The 17,219-nt window shown below is 47.7% G+C and overlaps 2 protein-coding genes across 10 annotated transcripts in view; one reads left to right on the forward strand and one right to left on the reverse strand.

The window, feature by feature from the left end:
* Nucleotides 1–8,140, forward strand: part of LOC135245908 (uncharacterized) — a 32,497-nt gene extending 24,357 nt beyond the window's left edge. For 2 of the 4 annotated variants that reach the window (XM_064319284.1, XM_064319285.1), the window contains one exon: nucleotides 233–7,308. In XM_064319284.1, the coding sequence (XP_064175354.1) occupies nucleotides 233–6,793 (6,561 nt within the window). In that variant the 3' untranslated portion in view covers nucleotides 6,794–7,308. Of the gene's footprint in view, nucleotides 1–232; nucleotides 7,309–7,808; nucleotides 8,026–8,057 lie in introns of those variants that run through there. The other 2 variants (XR_010327442.1, XM_064319286.1) reach the window with 2 other exon arrangements.
* LOC135245909 (glutamate receptor-interacting protein 1-like) overlaps nucleotides 1–17,219 on the reverse strand; it is a 402,070-nt gene that overhangs the window by 166,176 nt on the left and 218,675 nt on the right. The window lies entirely within an intron of this gene.

Raw genomic sequence — 17,219 nt, forward strand, 5'->3', positions numbered from 1 at the left:
TTTTACAGGCACTTTGTGTGTTATCAGTTATACATTTCTGTAGGATTTTCATGCTGTACTGGCTTAAGTGGAAAGTATTCAAACAGTAAATGTATATCCTGTAAAAAAGCAAGCCATTCTAAATTATTCTCACAATCAAAGTTGGTTGACATTTTAACTTGCTAACTTTCCTCTGCTTTGTGATGGACAAGATTCTAGCTGTATTGATTGAGGCTCCTTGTCAATCTTGCAGGAATTAGAAGAGTTTCTGGCAGACCTCGAGAGGCAAAAGGTTCAAGATAAACTGTTGTCTGCAGAAGAGACCTTCCACTCTTATGACAAGAAGCTAATTCTCGTGATGGATGAGGATGAACAGACTCATCAGACAGCGAAACTGGAATATAGTATTGATCCTCACTATTCAGTGTTAGTAAGTGTTGCCTGTATTCACAATGATTCCTGCCTCCCAACTGTCAATTCTCTCACTGTGGTCAAAGTGTTTGGCTCTGGTGACACCTTCTCCCGTTACTCTGGATCATCCTTCGCTAAGCTAATGCTGAAGACCTCTTTGAGAGGAGTGGGCTATTTCTCCTTTGACAATGCCAACAGCTCTCTTTTCAACGTTTTTCAAAATGATTTTATTTGGGCCTTTAAGTCATACGGTCTGAATGTGGTGCTGGAGACCATGAAGCAGAATGAAGTCATCTATCAAACGCTGGACCATACAGACTTGTTGGCCGAATACAAAGCGCCGAAAAGACCGGTGGACGACTCCACCCGTTATGACGGACAGCACATTTTGATCATGGAGGATGACCCCGTCGTTCGGGAAGCCGCCACGATGCTATACGAGAAGCATCCGACCGTGTCGTCGGTGTACGTCCTGGAGAACCAAGAACCCAAGCTGATCAAAGGAGAGCCCTGGGCCCTGACAGAGGAGAGCAGGCTTGTGCTGGTGGGCCATGGCCGAAGAGATCCGCAGGCTAGAATGAGGCTGAGTGGCTACCGTGCGGATGATGTGGCTCAGATCATTAGTCGCTCAAACAGGGTTGGAGACCAGATCAAAACCATAAGTGTGGTTGCATGTGATGTTGGGTCAGATAAGGTCTTCATTGACACGCTGCTCCAGGAGCTCCGTGCCAAATCTGTTGAGGCGGAACTTCACTTGAGAAGTGCTTTACTCCAAGTTAGCCACTCTGGGGAGAAGATCACTGTGGAATTAACTCCTTCTGGTGTGGAGTACCGGCATAAGGATCTGAGCAAGAAAGTAGTCGCAGTGTTGGGAAGAGATGGTGAGACTGTCACCCGAGTGGACCTCAGCAGCAGAGGGGATAAGGTGTCTTTCAAGGAGCATAATTTCATGTTGGGTGGTCAAAATTACTGGGAGGACTATAAGAACATGTGGCCAGAGGAGCCCAGGAGGTTTGTAGAACAACATGCGCGACAAGCTCACACCGATGACCTTGAGGGACTAGCTTGGGCCTTTTTTCATGATCTTGAGAGCAGTGACCTGTTTAAACGGAGGACTGTATATGAAGGCCGTGGAGAAGAACGGTACATTCTTTACAAAAGGGGGTCAAAGAACCGGCGCGGTTCATGGATTGAAAACAACAATGATATCGACAATATTCTGAGAAAATGCTATGAAATAAGATCTGGTGACGATTTTCTAAAGCTAATCCATCACTATGCAAAAACTGGCTATGATGAGCCCATGTATTTCAGTCTACATGACTGGATATATCAAGTAAATGACAGGAATTTATACGTGCATCCTGTAGGAAAGAGGCTCGGTAATCAAGATGACAGTACAATAATTAAACAATTCATAGAGCAGGTTAAAACAGGCAGTTACCCTGAAATCCATGACAAAATGAGTCAACTCGGAAGAACAGAAGATTATGCCAGCTTTGCCTATGATACATTAAAGGGCAGGTATGAAAAGCGAAGTTATAGCTTTGATAAAGAGGTATGGTATGGCACATATCTTTTTGCATCTTTGTTTGCGGAGTCTGCCAGGAATTTCAGAACGTTACCTACTGTACTGATGGCTTTGGACATTTGCCACAGAGCAGAAGATAATAACGTCAAAGAAACTGCACTGCGTTATCTAATTGAGGAGCACCCTATGACGAGGGGGGGCACTTGGGTTTCTCCCAACCAACGGGGATTCTATGGAACAAGCTCTGAAGAGAAGTCCAGCAAATATGGAAAACCTAAACCTCCTACTAAGGAGAACTTGCAGGAAGATCTTAAACTTGTTACACGAAAAGAAGAAGCGATCATCCAGAAATGGATGTCAGTCTTTCACATTGAAAACATAGAGGAATCCATTCCTGAATTACTACGTTACCTCAGTCACAATGACATCACACAAAATGAAAAAATAATACAGGATTTTCAAATGTATAAAGAGCGTATTGCCATAGAACTCCCTGAAATGAATATACCAAACACCCTAGGGGGAAACCACGATGGATTTGTGACATCTCGAGATTCGCGAGCGGCTCTTGAAGTTGACCATTCCCTCAAAATGTCAGCTTATTACTCTCGTTCCTCTGCTATTTTAGCTCAACAGATCCACAAGGAAGTCCAGACGCATTTTGGTGAAAGGGTGTCAGAATTTACTATCAAACCCGATAGCATCCATGTGGAGGATGGAAGATTTCACTGCGAGCTTGTGTCCAGAAAAGATCCTGCAGCGACCCTGAAGTGGCATACGGATCTGAGCCCAGCTGCGAAAGGTTACATGGACAAGCTTTCAGGCGGCCTCAGAGAAGTATACAATATGGAGATTCCTGGGGGTACTCATCCTCACCAGGTCTCTGTGCATGTGGAGCGTGCAGGAAAAGCAATAGGGAACATGGGACTCATAATGGGGATTCAGGGAGCTATTCATGCTTTTGAAGCGGGAGATATAGGGAATGGCACGATTGCTGTGTTGCAGACAATACATGGGATTACAGGAATGACTTTAGCTGCCATTGGGAAGAAAGTGCCTGGCGTTTTAATGAGCAAACCTCTACGCATCATGCCAAGGTTTTTGAAGGGCACAATGAAGGTTATACCCATTATCGGAATCGGATTTGGAATTTATAGCGTGGTGGAAGACATTCAAAGAGGGGATACTCTGGGATACATTGATGCAGCACTGGACTCTGTAATAATTGCTTTGGATGTTGTTGAAATAGCTGTACCAATACTGGCACCAATTTTGGCACCAATTAACCTGGTCTTGAGTGCTGTGCGCATGGTAGTAGATGACATATATGAGGGCATCCAGACCGAACTTAGTCGACTGCCGAAAGATGCGGGGTTTCTCGACAAACTGAGAGCTGGCATTGCTGGCTTTTTCAAAGGCTTGCTTTACTTTCTGCTTGATGTTGCCAGTATTTTCTTCTCTTATCCCTATCGTGAGATTGAAAATGGCCGTCTGCTCGTGGAGCAAATATCTGACTACCGCAAGTATTACTCTATTAGGGAGGAAGGGGGAAGAAATTCGATAGATTTTACTGGGGGAAAATCGTCCTGGAATGGGGGAAGCATTACATTTCGTCTTTCTGATTCAGGATACTCAAAATTCTGTATGGATAAATTTGTGTCAAGTGAGGAAAACTTTGGGAATAGGTGTTGGCCTATTCAAACTGCTAACACTCAGGACATAGTTGTAGGGATTGGAGAATCTCACCACCTCACATATCAAAAAATAGATGTAAAGATACTTTGTTTTATAAAGGTTGGCAGTGTCAGAGTGGTTTCTGGTTATGAAGCTGAGTCAAACACAAGGTTTGGAACCTATTATGGAAACAGTGACGGAAACCAGTTTTACACAGTTCAGAAAGCGGAAGACCCAAGAACAATGGAAGTAATGCTGAGCTATTACTATAAGCTTTATGGGGAAAATGGAGACGATGTTTTCTTTTTAGGGCCACAAAGAAGTTATGTTGAGGGTTGTGCTGGGAAGGACACGTATATCATTCCTGCCTATGGAGGAAATGCTATCATTAACAACTATGATCCTTACATGAGTACTGATTTATTGATGCTCAGTGTCAGTTACAGTCAGATTTCTGTTACCAAGTCGGGAGCCGATGTGACTCTGAAATATTGCAGTGACCACAACGTCAGGATTATGAACTGGTTCACTGGAGAAGAATATCGTCATTTGAACTTGATGTCAGCGGACGGAGTCCTTTTTGACATTTCTCTCTCTCAAATCTCCTCGGTCAAGCTGATAGCACGTGGTGTGAACAAGTTGTCCGAAAAATCCGGACAGGTAGTAAACACTACACACTCTCTTCTCAGGACTGTGACCAATATCCAGGGCTCTCCTTACAATGATGTCCTCATCGGGAATGAGCAAAACAACTTGATAGATGGGGGAGGGGGCACTGACCATATGGTGGGTGGGTTGGGAGAAGACGTTTATGTCATTAAGAGGCAAAACAGTGCAGGAGTCAGTGTGACAATTGATAATCATTCCACTGACCGTAAAGTAGATCTGCTCTTGGTGGAGGCCAAGCTTCATGACTTCAAAGCCCGAGTGCAAGGAAATGATCTCATCATGTCCCCTTTCACTGACTCTGCGTCTGCCGTGATTCTGCAGAACTGGTTCCTTTCGGAGAACCACAGGCACCTCCTGGTCGTCACTGAGGACTTCATCTCATTCACCGCCGCGGATGACCCCACGGCCTGCCAGCAGGTGGCGTATGGGCAGTTCCAGAGCAGCTGCCTGATCAGTCAGAGCGTTGATTACACGAACGCTAAAGCCAAACAGCAGATAGACCTGGAGGAAGACGAGGCTCTGCGCAGCGTCTTGGAGGTGCGTGGCTCTAACTTCGACGACATCATCCGCGGAAATGCAAAACACAACATGATCGTGCCAGGTAAAGGGACTGATTTCATGCAGGGCCAGGAAGGAGAGGACTGGTATGTTGTGTCTCCTGGACAGGGCACTAAAACCATTAACAACTCCTCGCCAGACATGGCCACTGATATCCTTCTGTTGAAGGCACGTTACAGCTACGTCAGTGCTCAGTGTGATGGACTGGATGCTGTTCTCTACATAAACAACACAAAGGAAGTTATCCTGAAGGGGTGGTTTCAGAATAGGCAGTCGCAGCACCTTCAAGTCCAGACAGATGACGGATATGTTTTCAGACTGGAATCAAATGTCAGCAGCTGTGATTTTCTCCGGAAATATCCCGTGTCTGTAGACTTTCGAAAGAGGGCCACAGGCCAAACCATGCTAATGGACAATGACGAATTCTCCTCGGTGGTGGAAATGTATGGCTCTTCCGGGTTTGATGTCATGATTGGGAATGACCAAGACAACATGTTGGATCCCTACACTGGGGGAGCAAGGATGGAAGGTGGGAAAGGGAAAGACACTTATGTCATCAAACTGGGAAACGACACAAAGCTAGAAATCAATAACTGTGCCGAGGATGAGAGTGTGGATGTGGTGATGTTTGAGGCCAGTTTCAAATTGGATAACTTCACAGTCAAGTCTGAGCACCAGGCTGTGCTAGTCAGTGCGAGAGCGGGGGGAGAGAAAATGCAGGTGCGTCTGCTTCATTATGCTACAGGAAAACAGTGCCAGCACCTCCGTTTTCAGACCACAGATGGGGTTCACTTCCAGGTCAAAGTTCCTGAAGACACAGAGTCTCGGTCCGCTCCAGAACCAAGGATTGTGGCCTTCAAGATTGGCCTGAATGACTGCCAGAGAGAGAGCCACACGGACCTGAACAGTGTGTCTCTTTTCTCTCAGATTGGTGTTGTGCATGGCTGTCCCTATTTCTCCAATCACATCCAGGGGAACCGACTCGAGAACGCCCTCTTTGGGGGCATAGGAAACGACACCATGGATGGCGGAAGTGGAGATGACACCTTGATGGGGGACAAGGGGGACGATATCCTTCTGGGGGAGACGGGCGATGACACGCTCTACGGTGGAGAGGGGGATGACTACTTGCTCGGGGGAGCGGGCCGCGATGTCTTCATTCCTGGCCCAGGGAAGGACATGTTGGATGGGGGCCCGGGGAGAGACACTGTGCTGTACCAGGGGGACCACGAGACGGGCCAGGGAGTGTATGTCAATCTTCTGACTGGGGAGGGCCAACAGGCGGACGCCGACGGCGATGTTCTGAAGGACGTGGAGAACGTCATTGGCACTATTTACCCAGACATCCTGGTCTCTGGGTACGAACCTGCTTTCCTCAAGGGCTCAGATGGAAATGACATCCTGGTGTCATTGGCAGGAGGGGATTACCTGATTGGAGGAAATGGGAATGACATGTACCTTTTAGCATCCTACACTGGCTCACTGGTCATTGATAACTGTGCCGAGGACAATGCCACCGATGTCCTATACCTCCACCACTTGACCGACAGCTCAGTCGGCTGTTCCTATCTCTCAGGGAGTCTCTCGCTCTCCACCTATGGTCCCAGTTACTCTCTGTTGGAGGTGGAGCTACGAGGCTGGACGGTCGACGAACCGGACTGTCGGCACCTGCTGGTCATCCTCAACAACAGCACTATGGTCTCGGTGGAAGATCTTGTTAAGCAGTGCGAGTTCCGGCGCATGTTAATGATCCTGATGTGCAGCTCTGGTGTGGTGGCCGTCACACTGCTGGCGGTTGGAATCCCGCTACTGCTACGCGGACGACATCGGAGAGCCGAGAGGAAAGAGCGCGACGTTGCGTCCGCCGAGGCCGAGGGCTTAGCAGGAACAGAAACGGGAACGGAAACGGAAACACGCAGGAACGAGAGAGAAGAGAAGGTCACGCTTCAGGACCCTGAGCCTAGCCAATAGCATTCTTCATTATCGCTCGCTGTTCATTCTTCACTGTTTATGCTAACGCTTTTTATTTTGTATTTCATTGCATTATGCAATTTTTAAAAATTTTTTTTGAACTTTTTGATTCCTAATACATACATGCAGTGCCACAACAATGGCAAGATGAGTGTTAGATTGAACATAGACTTTGATACAGTATTATATTTAGTTTCGTAAATGTGTTAACTCATAAAGTCATATGTTGTGGATTCGGGTTTAATCAGGACTGTTCTGTACTTTAATTTTTTATGGATTATTAATATTTTTTACGGCACATTTTACATTTATGCCACTAGTTTATTTTATCAGCTTTTGGCCATTACATAAGTCCATATAGAAAATGTACTATTTATAACATGAATTTTAATAGTTTGGCAGATGCTTTTAACTGAAAGGGGAGCACACAGTGACATATGCATGCTTTTTCAGTTGAAATGCATGGAAATCAAGCTATCAACAAAAAAATCTCATTTTGTTTGTGCTGAGAAGAATGTTTAATTTCATTTTTTTATTCAGTAGGCAAATTGCTTTGATGATAATGATATTTTGTCATTATATTCATACAATTCTAAGTGTAAATAAAAGAATAAAATGAATCTGATTCAGAAAAATACATCTTGCCACAACATCAAACAGTCTCTCCTGGTCATGTCTGCTTATAGTGTAGAGACCGAAACTTTGGGGATTTTCAAGACTAGGCTTGAAAATGTGTTATATACTGTCTTGTCTGTAGGTAATCAGAGTAGTAATTTAGTCAGGAAAATGGTGAATGGCCTGTTCTCATCATTATGTTATGCTGTATGTTCCTCTGCTTCAGTCTGGGTTTCACAGAAGTCAAACCAGTCACCTAGATAGAGGTTAATAGCATATCAGATTATTAAATCTTGTAAAATAATAATGTCCCACAAATACTTAGCTGTAGTGATTTGCTGAAGTCAGATGCCTGATTACCAGGTGAGCTGTCCCTTTAATCCTGGTCCTCTTTTTCCAGCCCAGCACGGTTATATGGGAGTGTGGCCAGCACCACAGCCATGGCCTGTAGTTACCAGTGCCTGGTGATAAGCCCCACCCACTCCCCTCGTCTCCCTGGCAACAGGTTGCCAGATTTCCTGGTCATCTGATCCCTCTGGTTACGTCTGGCTCTGATAGGTAAAACTGGCTTTGAGGGCAGTAGTTCTGTTGGGTTCCCGAATTGTTGTGAGTGACAGTCGGTCCCCCGTCCTGTTTCTTCCCCTTTAAGCTGAAGGACTTAAGTCCCATTGGGAGGATCCCCTTGACGTCAATCCCAACCCGCCCTGCGCCCCCCCCCCCGCACACATAAAGGTATGTTTCATGTCCCCCCCCATCCTCACAGATAATGGTATGCCTCATGCCGTCTTGCCAGGGAATCACAGAGCTGTGAGCTCCTCAGTCCCTCTGCAGCTATCCCATTGGCTGAACAACATGTGGCATCGGTCAGTCTCCCTGTTTTGAACCAATCATATTTTACCATGGACAGCACAATATGAATGTGTAAAGCCATATGGAGTAGACACTCAGGGTGGTTTTTCCTCGAGGGCAATATTATCTCAGAGATAGATGTGCACGCTGCCAAGCATTAATATTTAATATTCATGTAGCGCCTTACTAATCCGCTAGATCACACCTGGAATCAGAACAGCGAATGCTTTCTTTCTCCATAATATGCTCTAAGAGTAAATACCTCCCTTAGAAAGGGAGTTACATTTCTCAAATGATTAACTGAATCACTGGTGCATGAAGTCACAGCGGGGGTACTAACTGCTGGCTGTTTGGACACCTGGTCTCTAAAATTAAGCCAGTTGTGGAGAATGAGGAGTTCAAAGACTAATGCAGAAGTGAATGCGGTGAAACGGAGCTCTGTCAGATTCATTTCGGATGGGCGAACTTGGAGGACTTCTATTGCACATTTCCTGTTATGTCAATCAAGAGATTGGCGGGAACAGAAACATTCTGAACACCCGAGACCTTAAAAAAAAAAAACGTGAAAGAAGAGAAAAAATAAGACGAGGAAGTACAAACACAGGCAGAAACGGTTTATGCAGTGAAAATTCTTTCACATCGCGAACAAATGTTTTCCTGATATGGTCGTTGCCCATCCATAGCAGTACTACTGTATGTTAGATCAAAGCCGTTGAGTAGTGAATGTTGGTGTTGCAGTGCAGCCCAGTTATTCTGGTTGATTACTGTGTTTTTGGGGCCTGGATTCTATATGAGAAGCTGTCAGGAGAAGGTTTACATTCTGAGGTGGGGAGCAAAGTGGTGGGAGGAAAAAAATGGAATCTGAAAGAAAACTGTTTTCAGGGAAAGAGAGGCTGTGTTTCTGTACAGTGGTACGTGAATTTGTCTGTGATGCGCTGGTTGATGGGTGTGTTCAGTGTGCATGCAGGTTGAGGAAAACATGATACAGAATACAAGGTTTTTATAAAACTGACACTAAATTTTCAGCTGAATCCTGTGCTCAATACTTTGATGCTATCAATAAATGAGAAATAAAGTCATATAAAACTGAAATAGTTTCGACATTCTTCCTCTTTTGCGCCGAGTGTCACTATCACCTACTTCAGAACTGCGTTGAGATTCCTTTATCTCATTCCTCTTTCACTCACTCTCTCGTTTAACCTCCAGACATTTTTTGCAACACACCTGGGAGTCCAGGTTTCTTCTCCAGCGGTAGTTGGAGGCCACCAGACCTTCGCCCACTCTCCAGATTTACAGCGAGCCTCGTGACGTTAGCGCTCTCACCCGGCTAAAACAAACTAGACTCTGCGAGTGTCATCAACCCAGGAATGCCTGTGATAACATCCTGTTCTAAAAATATGGCCTCGGAACACCACCTGGACCATCCCTGTGTTCAGCGTAGAACAGCATTTTCTATTACTGCCTGTGGATAACCTACACAAGAAAAAATGGCACGTGTAACTTGTGTAGGCTACTGCTGAGGTATTTTTGAGGGCATTTACATAAATGAATAATTGTAGTTAAAACTGTGGCTTTGGACTTTCTGCTTTACAGCAGCGATGCCTTGAAGTGATGATGACTACATCCCTGGGAAAGAATCTCAAGCTTTTCTTTTCAGAAGGAAAAAAAATACTGATTAAATGGATTTTGCACTTCTCTAAAGCTGAAAGAAAGCATGTGATCGTTTTGATAAAAAGCTCACATGCTCCTATAGTGTTACCCAATCCCCCATCCCCCATAATTTAGAACATTAGCAATACATGAAATGCAAATATTGACCTTCATTTAAACTGCGCATCGAGCATACACACTCACATGGACACAGACACACAAGCGCACATGCACAAGCTCACACACACACACGCTCACACACACACATACACACACACACACACACACACACACACACACTCTAGAACTCCGCTGCTCTCAATCGCCAGTAGTGATTGTGATATCAGCATTAGAATGTTCGCACTAAGAACATTCTAAGCACATATCTGTGACCTCACACCATACAGGGTTAAAGGACCCCACTGGTCCCCTCTATGAGAAATCAGAATGGCCTGTGAAGGAGTGGTTGCTCGGGACGGGTGTGAAATCGAACCGAGCTGCTGGAAACAAAATGGCGCTGCTGCTGCTGCCTGTCAGGCAAAGCCTCATTTCTTGCATGATTTCCCCATATTGGGCAGTTGGGCAGTTCAGGGTAGAGATCCCTGTTTAAGGTCCTGGTGTGGGGATTTACAGCAGTGCAGGAAAGTAGAGGCTCCTTTCAGTACTGGATACAATCAGAGCTCTGGAGGCTTATGCTCTTGTCTCACATCTGGGCTTCAGAGATTTGCTTGCTGGGGGGCAATGGCATTCTTTTGCGATGGTTATCTATAATTTATAATCAGGGCATATTTTAGGGCACGCATTTCTGAACACCATCGTCTGTGCAATCTGAGCAGCGTGAATCACACAGGAGAAAGGGGGGGACGTGATGAAGGCTGTTTGCTGCCGTCATTAGCTTCTGGCTCCTTTCCTGACTCTTTGGACAGAAGGCCTCCATTTGCATTTGGCAACCGTTTGGTTTTTATTTGCTTTTGGCAATAATTTGGCTTTATTTTCCTAAAAATGGCTGATTGGGGGAAGCAGGTTTTAACCCTGCATTCTGTGGTGTTTCAGTTCAAAGGCTTCTGCACTCAAAGGCTTCTCTCTCACTCTCTCTCTCTCACTCTCTCTCTCTCTCTCCCTCTCTCTCTCATGTACTGCCAGTGCTCAGAGGCATTTGTAGAATGCAGAATTTAAAAAAGGAGAGAAACAGAGATGAAGTATTGGGTCTGAGGAAGCTGACAGGAAGTTGACAAAGTGTGCGCCTTTATGAAGCACAGTCAACTTCGACCGTTTGTGTTTGTGAGAGAAAGTGTGTTGATGTGTGTTGACTTGGCCATCGCGGGCATTGGTGGTGCTCTCTAAGGCTTTGTCAGTGCTGCTTTCATCCTGGAGGCTGGATTTGCATGTTCCTCCTGTAGACTAGGTATCCCTGCAGGAGGCACGGATGAAAGGGTCCTGCGCTCTCTCAGAATCAGGTACTGCCACCTCTCGCTCACGTGGTAATTATCCTAATTGGATCAGCGTGCTGTTTACGTGCCTCTCTTTGTCCCGCAGTTTCACCCACAGCGCTGAGCGCACTATAAATGCTAATCGGGGAAAGGGGGGGTCAGCGTAAACGCGGTCCGATCGCATAACGTCCCGCGGAAGCAGGGTGTCGAGTCACCAGCGCGATAAACGACGGGACGGGCGGGAGAGACGCGGACTTCGCAGAAACACGCCGCAGGTTCAGCAGTTCCGCACCGTTTGACTGACGCCGATCCGATATCGCGGCGGAACTTGACGGACACTTCGAAATTGTCTTGGTCACACTTCCCCAAACGGGTGAAATTTCCTGAGGGAGCACTGCAGGCAGAAGGGCCTGTCGGAGATCATATAGCCAGTTATGAAAGTTAATATTGCGTTCCATCATCCTCGTTACCCAATAATATGCCCATGGGACAAACCTGGAATCCAAAGCAATCCAGCTTATTTTCACCTTTTCAGAATGAGACATTTTTAAGAAAGCTATATATTAATGTGCATCATCCAATTATATAGTAGCAAAAACAAAGTGCACATCTGTGCAGAGCACCCGAACTCCAGTGTATTTATCTTGGCGCGAGCGTAGAGTTAAAACGTGCATTCCAGAGTTCTGTGGGGTAAATGGGCCATCAGCACCGTCTGTCTTTGCTGTAAAGTGCAGAACTGAGTGTGTGTAGGGGACCCATGAAGCGTATCTTTCAGAGTGAGCGCGATCAGAACGATCCTGTTTTCTTACTCCCATAGTCATGATAAACCAGCTGCATCTGGCCGGGCAGTAACAGAATGCTAATGGACGCATGTTGGAACATAAGCGCACATATAAACTTTATTAAATATGCGCTTGGAAACAAAATCTATTAAGGCTAAGCCTCGTTGAAACACTAACTGCGAAGCTTAAAGCCCCCAGCTGATTGTATTAAGCTGCTCTGAGCACCCAGAGTGTCACCCAGAGTATCACGGGAGGGTTCGTTTTGATTGGCCGATGGCGGTTAACCCCACTTTCCCGCAAGCAGCTATTTGACGAAGGCTCAGCCGCTCTGGCGGTTATTTTCGCCGTAGCACCGAACGACCCGCTCGGCGGGACGCGGTACGCAGGTACGGTTGTCACGGTGCCCATGCCGTGCCTACGTCATGCCCGCTCCGTGCCCACGCCCTGCCAGGCACAGAATCACGCCAGTGATCCGCGTGGCGCTGCTATAAGCAAATGAAATCGAGGCTAAAGCAATGTGGGGGTGTGGCAGACCTCTAACAGTGAAACGTGATTGGCTGAGCTGCGAGGGCTCGCCTTTAGGTGGACCGGTGTTGGCTGTGGAATGGCCTCTCTTCTCCAGAAGATTGTATGTCAGTAGCGAGAGCGGTCCGGTTTCCCCCTATTGTAGTGCAGAGTGTGTGGGAACAGGGAGATTACCCTGTGATTTCCCCCAGCGGGAAATCGTGTGGCAGCTGGGAGATTTCAGCTACCTTCTGGTTCTCTGCCAATCACGGCCTTCCGTTCTCGGCCCCACCCCCTTCTCCTCATAGGCTCACAGTGGAAGCTTTGACGCATGCGGTAGTGCCAGAATGCCTGTTGTGCTCCAGAGTCCTGCTGTGTAGACGTGTTTGTTTGCATTGAATAGACTGCTGAGCTCAGGTGTACGTCCACATCACAAGGAATATATTAAAGAGTGAAAACAAGAAAACAGTTAAACATTGCTGCAGGCCTTAGATTAGGAGAAAGAAAGACAAATGTTGTAAATCTGGCACTGCGACAGACATGGCCAATAAGAGTATACCACGGGAGTTTGTTTTAACTTCTGACACGACGTTTGAAGTGTGAAAAATGAAAAAAGTATGGTACCTTTATCGTTTGTTTCACCGAAGATCTGCCAATGGGAAGTTGGCCAAATGAAGTCGAAGAGAACGTTCTTTCATTTGTGAACTGAAGTTGCAGCCAGACATTCGGTGCTGCAGTGTTTAATGTGCTCTGTTTCGGCCATATATCACAGTAAAAAATTAAAATGCAATTATGGGTTCTCCAGTGAAATAGAAGTTGGAAAAAAGGCTGCGTATGAAAAAGTTCTACAAGACCCAGTTTCATCTAGTTTGAATATTGTGGCTGGGCTTCATTACAGGTGAAAAGCTGCGCAGTAAGCCAAAATGTCATAAATGTATTATCATGAGCTTTTAAAGTATTTATAATGACATTAATAAATCAATAATGATTCTAAGACTGATCCTGTAAATACCTTAATGAATTAATAGACCTACAGTCTGCTAAATACTGCTTTCAATCAATGCTTGTTCTCTAACAACAGGAAAATCAAAGTAACAAGTGTGAGGCGGCCATTTTCTCCCACACAGTTCTGCAGAATGACAGAGGGCTTTTATTTGCGTTTGCGAGTGAAATGAAGGAGCACGCTCCGGGCAGATCCGGGTGGAGGTCTCTGAGCCTCTGTGAGCTGCGCGCGACGCTTCGCCTGCGCGTTTCACTTCCCGAAGCCGCTGACTCCAGCGGCGCAGGTGCGTGGTCAGGGTTACCGCGGTGACGCAGGGGCCCGTGGAAGGCAAGACCGTGCTGCGGCTCGGGACAGTCGCGGCTGGGAGTCGCGATCGAGAGCGACGCGGAAACGAAAACCGGCTTCAGACCGCTGGCGGGAATGGCGGTCATTTGGCCCGGAGCTCAGGCCGCCATTTGGGCTTCTGAGGCCACGTCTTTTACCCGCTGCGTGGGTGCGTGGGTGTGTTGGTGCGCTGGTGTGTTGGTGCGCTGGTGTGTGGGTGCATTGGTGTGTTGGTGCGTGGGTGCGTTGGTGCATTGGTGCGTGGGTGCGTGGGTGCGTGGGTGCGTGGGTGCGTTGGTGCGTGGGTGCGTGGGTGCGTGGGTGCGTTGGTGCGTTGGTGTGTTGGTGTGTTAGTGTGTTGGTGCGTGGGTGCGTTGGTGCGTTGGTGTGTTGGTGCGTGGGTGCGTCGGTGTGTTGCTGTGAGGAGCGGGTGAGGGGGTTAGTGTGTTGCTGTGAGGAGCGGGTGAGGGGGTTAGTGTGTTGCTGTGAGGAGCGGGTGAGGGGGTTAGTGTGTTGCTGTGAGGAGCGGGTGAGGGGGTTAGTGTGTTGCTGTGAGGAGGCGGGGTGATGGGGTTAGTGTGTTGCTGTGAGGAGCAGGTGAGGGGGTTAGTGTGTTGCTGTGAGGAGCGGGTGAGGGGGTTAGTGTGTTGCTGTGAGGAGCGGGTGAGGGGGTTAGTGTGTTGCTGTGAGGAGCGGGTGAGGGGGTTAGTGTGTTGCTGTGAGGAGCAGGTGAGGGGGTTAGTGTGTTGCTGTGAGGAGGCGGGGGTGAGGGGGTTAGTGTGTTGCTGTGAGGAGCGGGTGAGGGGGTTAGTGTGTTGCTGTGAGGAGCGGGTGAGGGGTTAGTGTTTGTGTGGCGGGTGAGGGGTGTGTTTGCTGTGAGGAGCGGGTGAGGGGGTTAGTGTGTTGCTGTGAGGAGCGGGTGAGGGGGTTAGTGTGTTGCTGTGAGGAGCGGGTGAGGGGGTTAGTGTGTTGCTGTGAGGAGCGGGTGAGGGGGTTAGTGTGTTGCTGTGAGGAGCGGGTGAGGGGGTTAGTGTGTTGCTGTGAGGAGAGGGGTTGTGAGGAGGGAGGGTTAGTGTGTTGCTGTGAGGAGCGGGTGAGGGGGTTAGTGTGTTGCTGTGAGGAGCGGGTGTGAGGGGGTTAGTGTGTATGCTGTGAGGAGCGGGTGAGGGGGTTAGTGTGTTGCTGATGAGGAGCGGGTGAGGGGGTTAGTGTGTTGCTGTGAGGAGCGGGTGAGGGGGTTAGTGTGTTAGCTGTGAGGAGGGGTGAGGGGGTTAGTGTGTTGCTGTGAGGAGCGGTGGGGTTATGTTGTTGAGGGCGGTGAGGGGGTTAGTGTGAGGAGCGGGTGAGGGGGTTAGTGTGTTGCTGTGAGGAGCGGGAGGGGATGCGTGAGGGGAGTTTGGGGGGTGGTTGTGTTGCTGTGAGGAGCGGGTGAGGGGGTTAGTGTGTTGCTGTGAGGAGCGGGTGGAGGGTGTGTGTGAGGTTGTGTTTGCTGTGAGGAGCGGGGTGGTTGTAGTGGGGGTTGAGTTTCGTGTGTTCTGTGAGGAGCAGGTGAGGGGGTTAGTGTGTTGCTGTGAGGAGCGGGTGAGGGGGTTAGTGTGTTGTGTGAGGAGCGGGTGAGGGGGTTAGTGTGAGGAGCGGGTGAGGGGGTTAGTGTGTTGCTGTGAGGAGCGGGTGAGGGGGTTAGTGTGGTAGGAGCGGGTGAGGGGGTTAGTGTGTTGCTGTGAGGAGCGGGTGAGGGGGTTAGTGTGTTGCTGTGAGGAGCGGGTGAGGGGGTTAGTGTGTTGCTGTGAGGAGCGGGTGAGGGGGTTAGTGTGTTGCTGTGAGGAGCGGGTGAGGGGGTTAGTGTGTTGCTGTGAGGAGCGGGTGAGGGGGTTAGTGTGTTGCTGTGAGGAGCGGGTGAGGGGGTTAGTGTGTTGCTGTGAGGAGCGGGTGAGGGGGTTAGTGATTGCTGTGAGGAGCGGGTGAGGGGGTTAGTGTGTTGCTGTGAGGAGCGGGTGAGGGGGTTAGTGGTGGTGTGAGGAGCGGGTGAGGGGGTTAGTGTGTTGTGTGAGGAGCGGGTGAGGGGGTTAGTGTGTTGCTGTGAGGAGCGGGTGAGGGGTTAGTGTGTTGCTGTGAGGAGCGGGTGAGGGGGTTAGTGTGTTGCTGTGAGGAGCGGGTGAGGGGGTTAGTGTGTTGCTGTGAGGAGCGGGTGAGGGGGTTAGTGCGTGTTTTCTGTGTTTACAGCAGCTCGGGTTTGATCGGCCACTGCTTGTCGGTTGTTTTGTTTTTTGTTTTTTTAGTCCGATTATTTGCTACAGAAAAGTGAAAATGCATAATTTAAGCGTATAAACACATCACAGAGAGGCCCCTGAGCTCTCTATTTCTCCTGAAGAAAGAATTAATCAGAGTTGACGGCATTAAACTGAGGCCTTTAGTTGCCAAAATTCAAATTTTTCTTTCTGAAGCTCTGTATGATAAAGTTACCTCCCCACCCCTATGGGAGAATACACACACACACACACACACACACACAAGCTGTGTGTAATTATTTTCCCCGAGCCATCGCTCTTCCTGAGAAAGGGCCTTGTGCTCTGTGAGGCTTTATTGTGTATTTTATTTATTTTATTGCGTTCCCCTGGTGTGCTGTGCTGAGCTGCACTCTGCCTGTGTTACAGAGACAAGCTGATAAAGGCACCAGCTAGGCCTGTGCTGATAGGGCACTGGCATGAGAAAATAATAATCTCCCATAAAAAAGTGAATAAAGGTATTTCATATTTAAAACTCCAGGCCTTCTGTATTTTTATTTTTTTACACATGGTGCAATCCCCCATGCTGCTTTAGCTGAGTGTGCTGGGCAGAAGATTTATTTATTTATTTTTATTTTTTTAAAACCTTGCTCAGTCCAAAATTACTTGGAATTGTTTATTTGGGTTGGGATTGTTTAATTAGGTTGCAACCATTAAAAATATTGTAACGCTTCCGATGATAAATACTGCCCCCGCCAGAAACAACCACAGAACACATCCTGAGAGAGTTTTTTAATGTGTTCCTGGGCCAAACAAACAAGCCTGCTCGGGCACTTCGGCCAGCATCGCTGCTTTCTCATTTCTAACGGCGCTTGCATTCAGTGTGACTTTTTCTGAGCCAAATAATTTACGTTTATAGAGAGGAGAAAAAAAAAAAACTAGAATTGCCCAGCTGGAATATCAGCACAGCGGTCTAGAAAATGGTAAAAAGTGCAAGTGTATACCCTTTTGAAAGAAAAGGGTTCAGGTGATGAAGGCTGCACA

This window comes from Anguilla rostrata, chromosome 19 (assembly GCF_018555375.3).
Source record: "Anguilla rostrata isolate EN2019 chromosome 19, ASM1855537v3, whole genome shotgun sequence".
NCBI classification, from domain to species: Eukaryota; Metazoa; Chordata; class Actinopteri; order Anguilliformes; family Anguillidae; genus Anguilla; species Anguilla rostrata.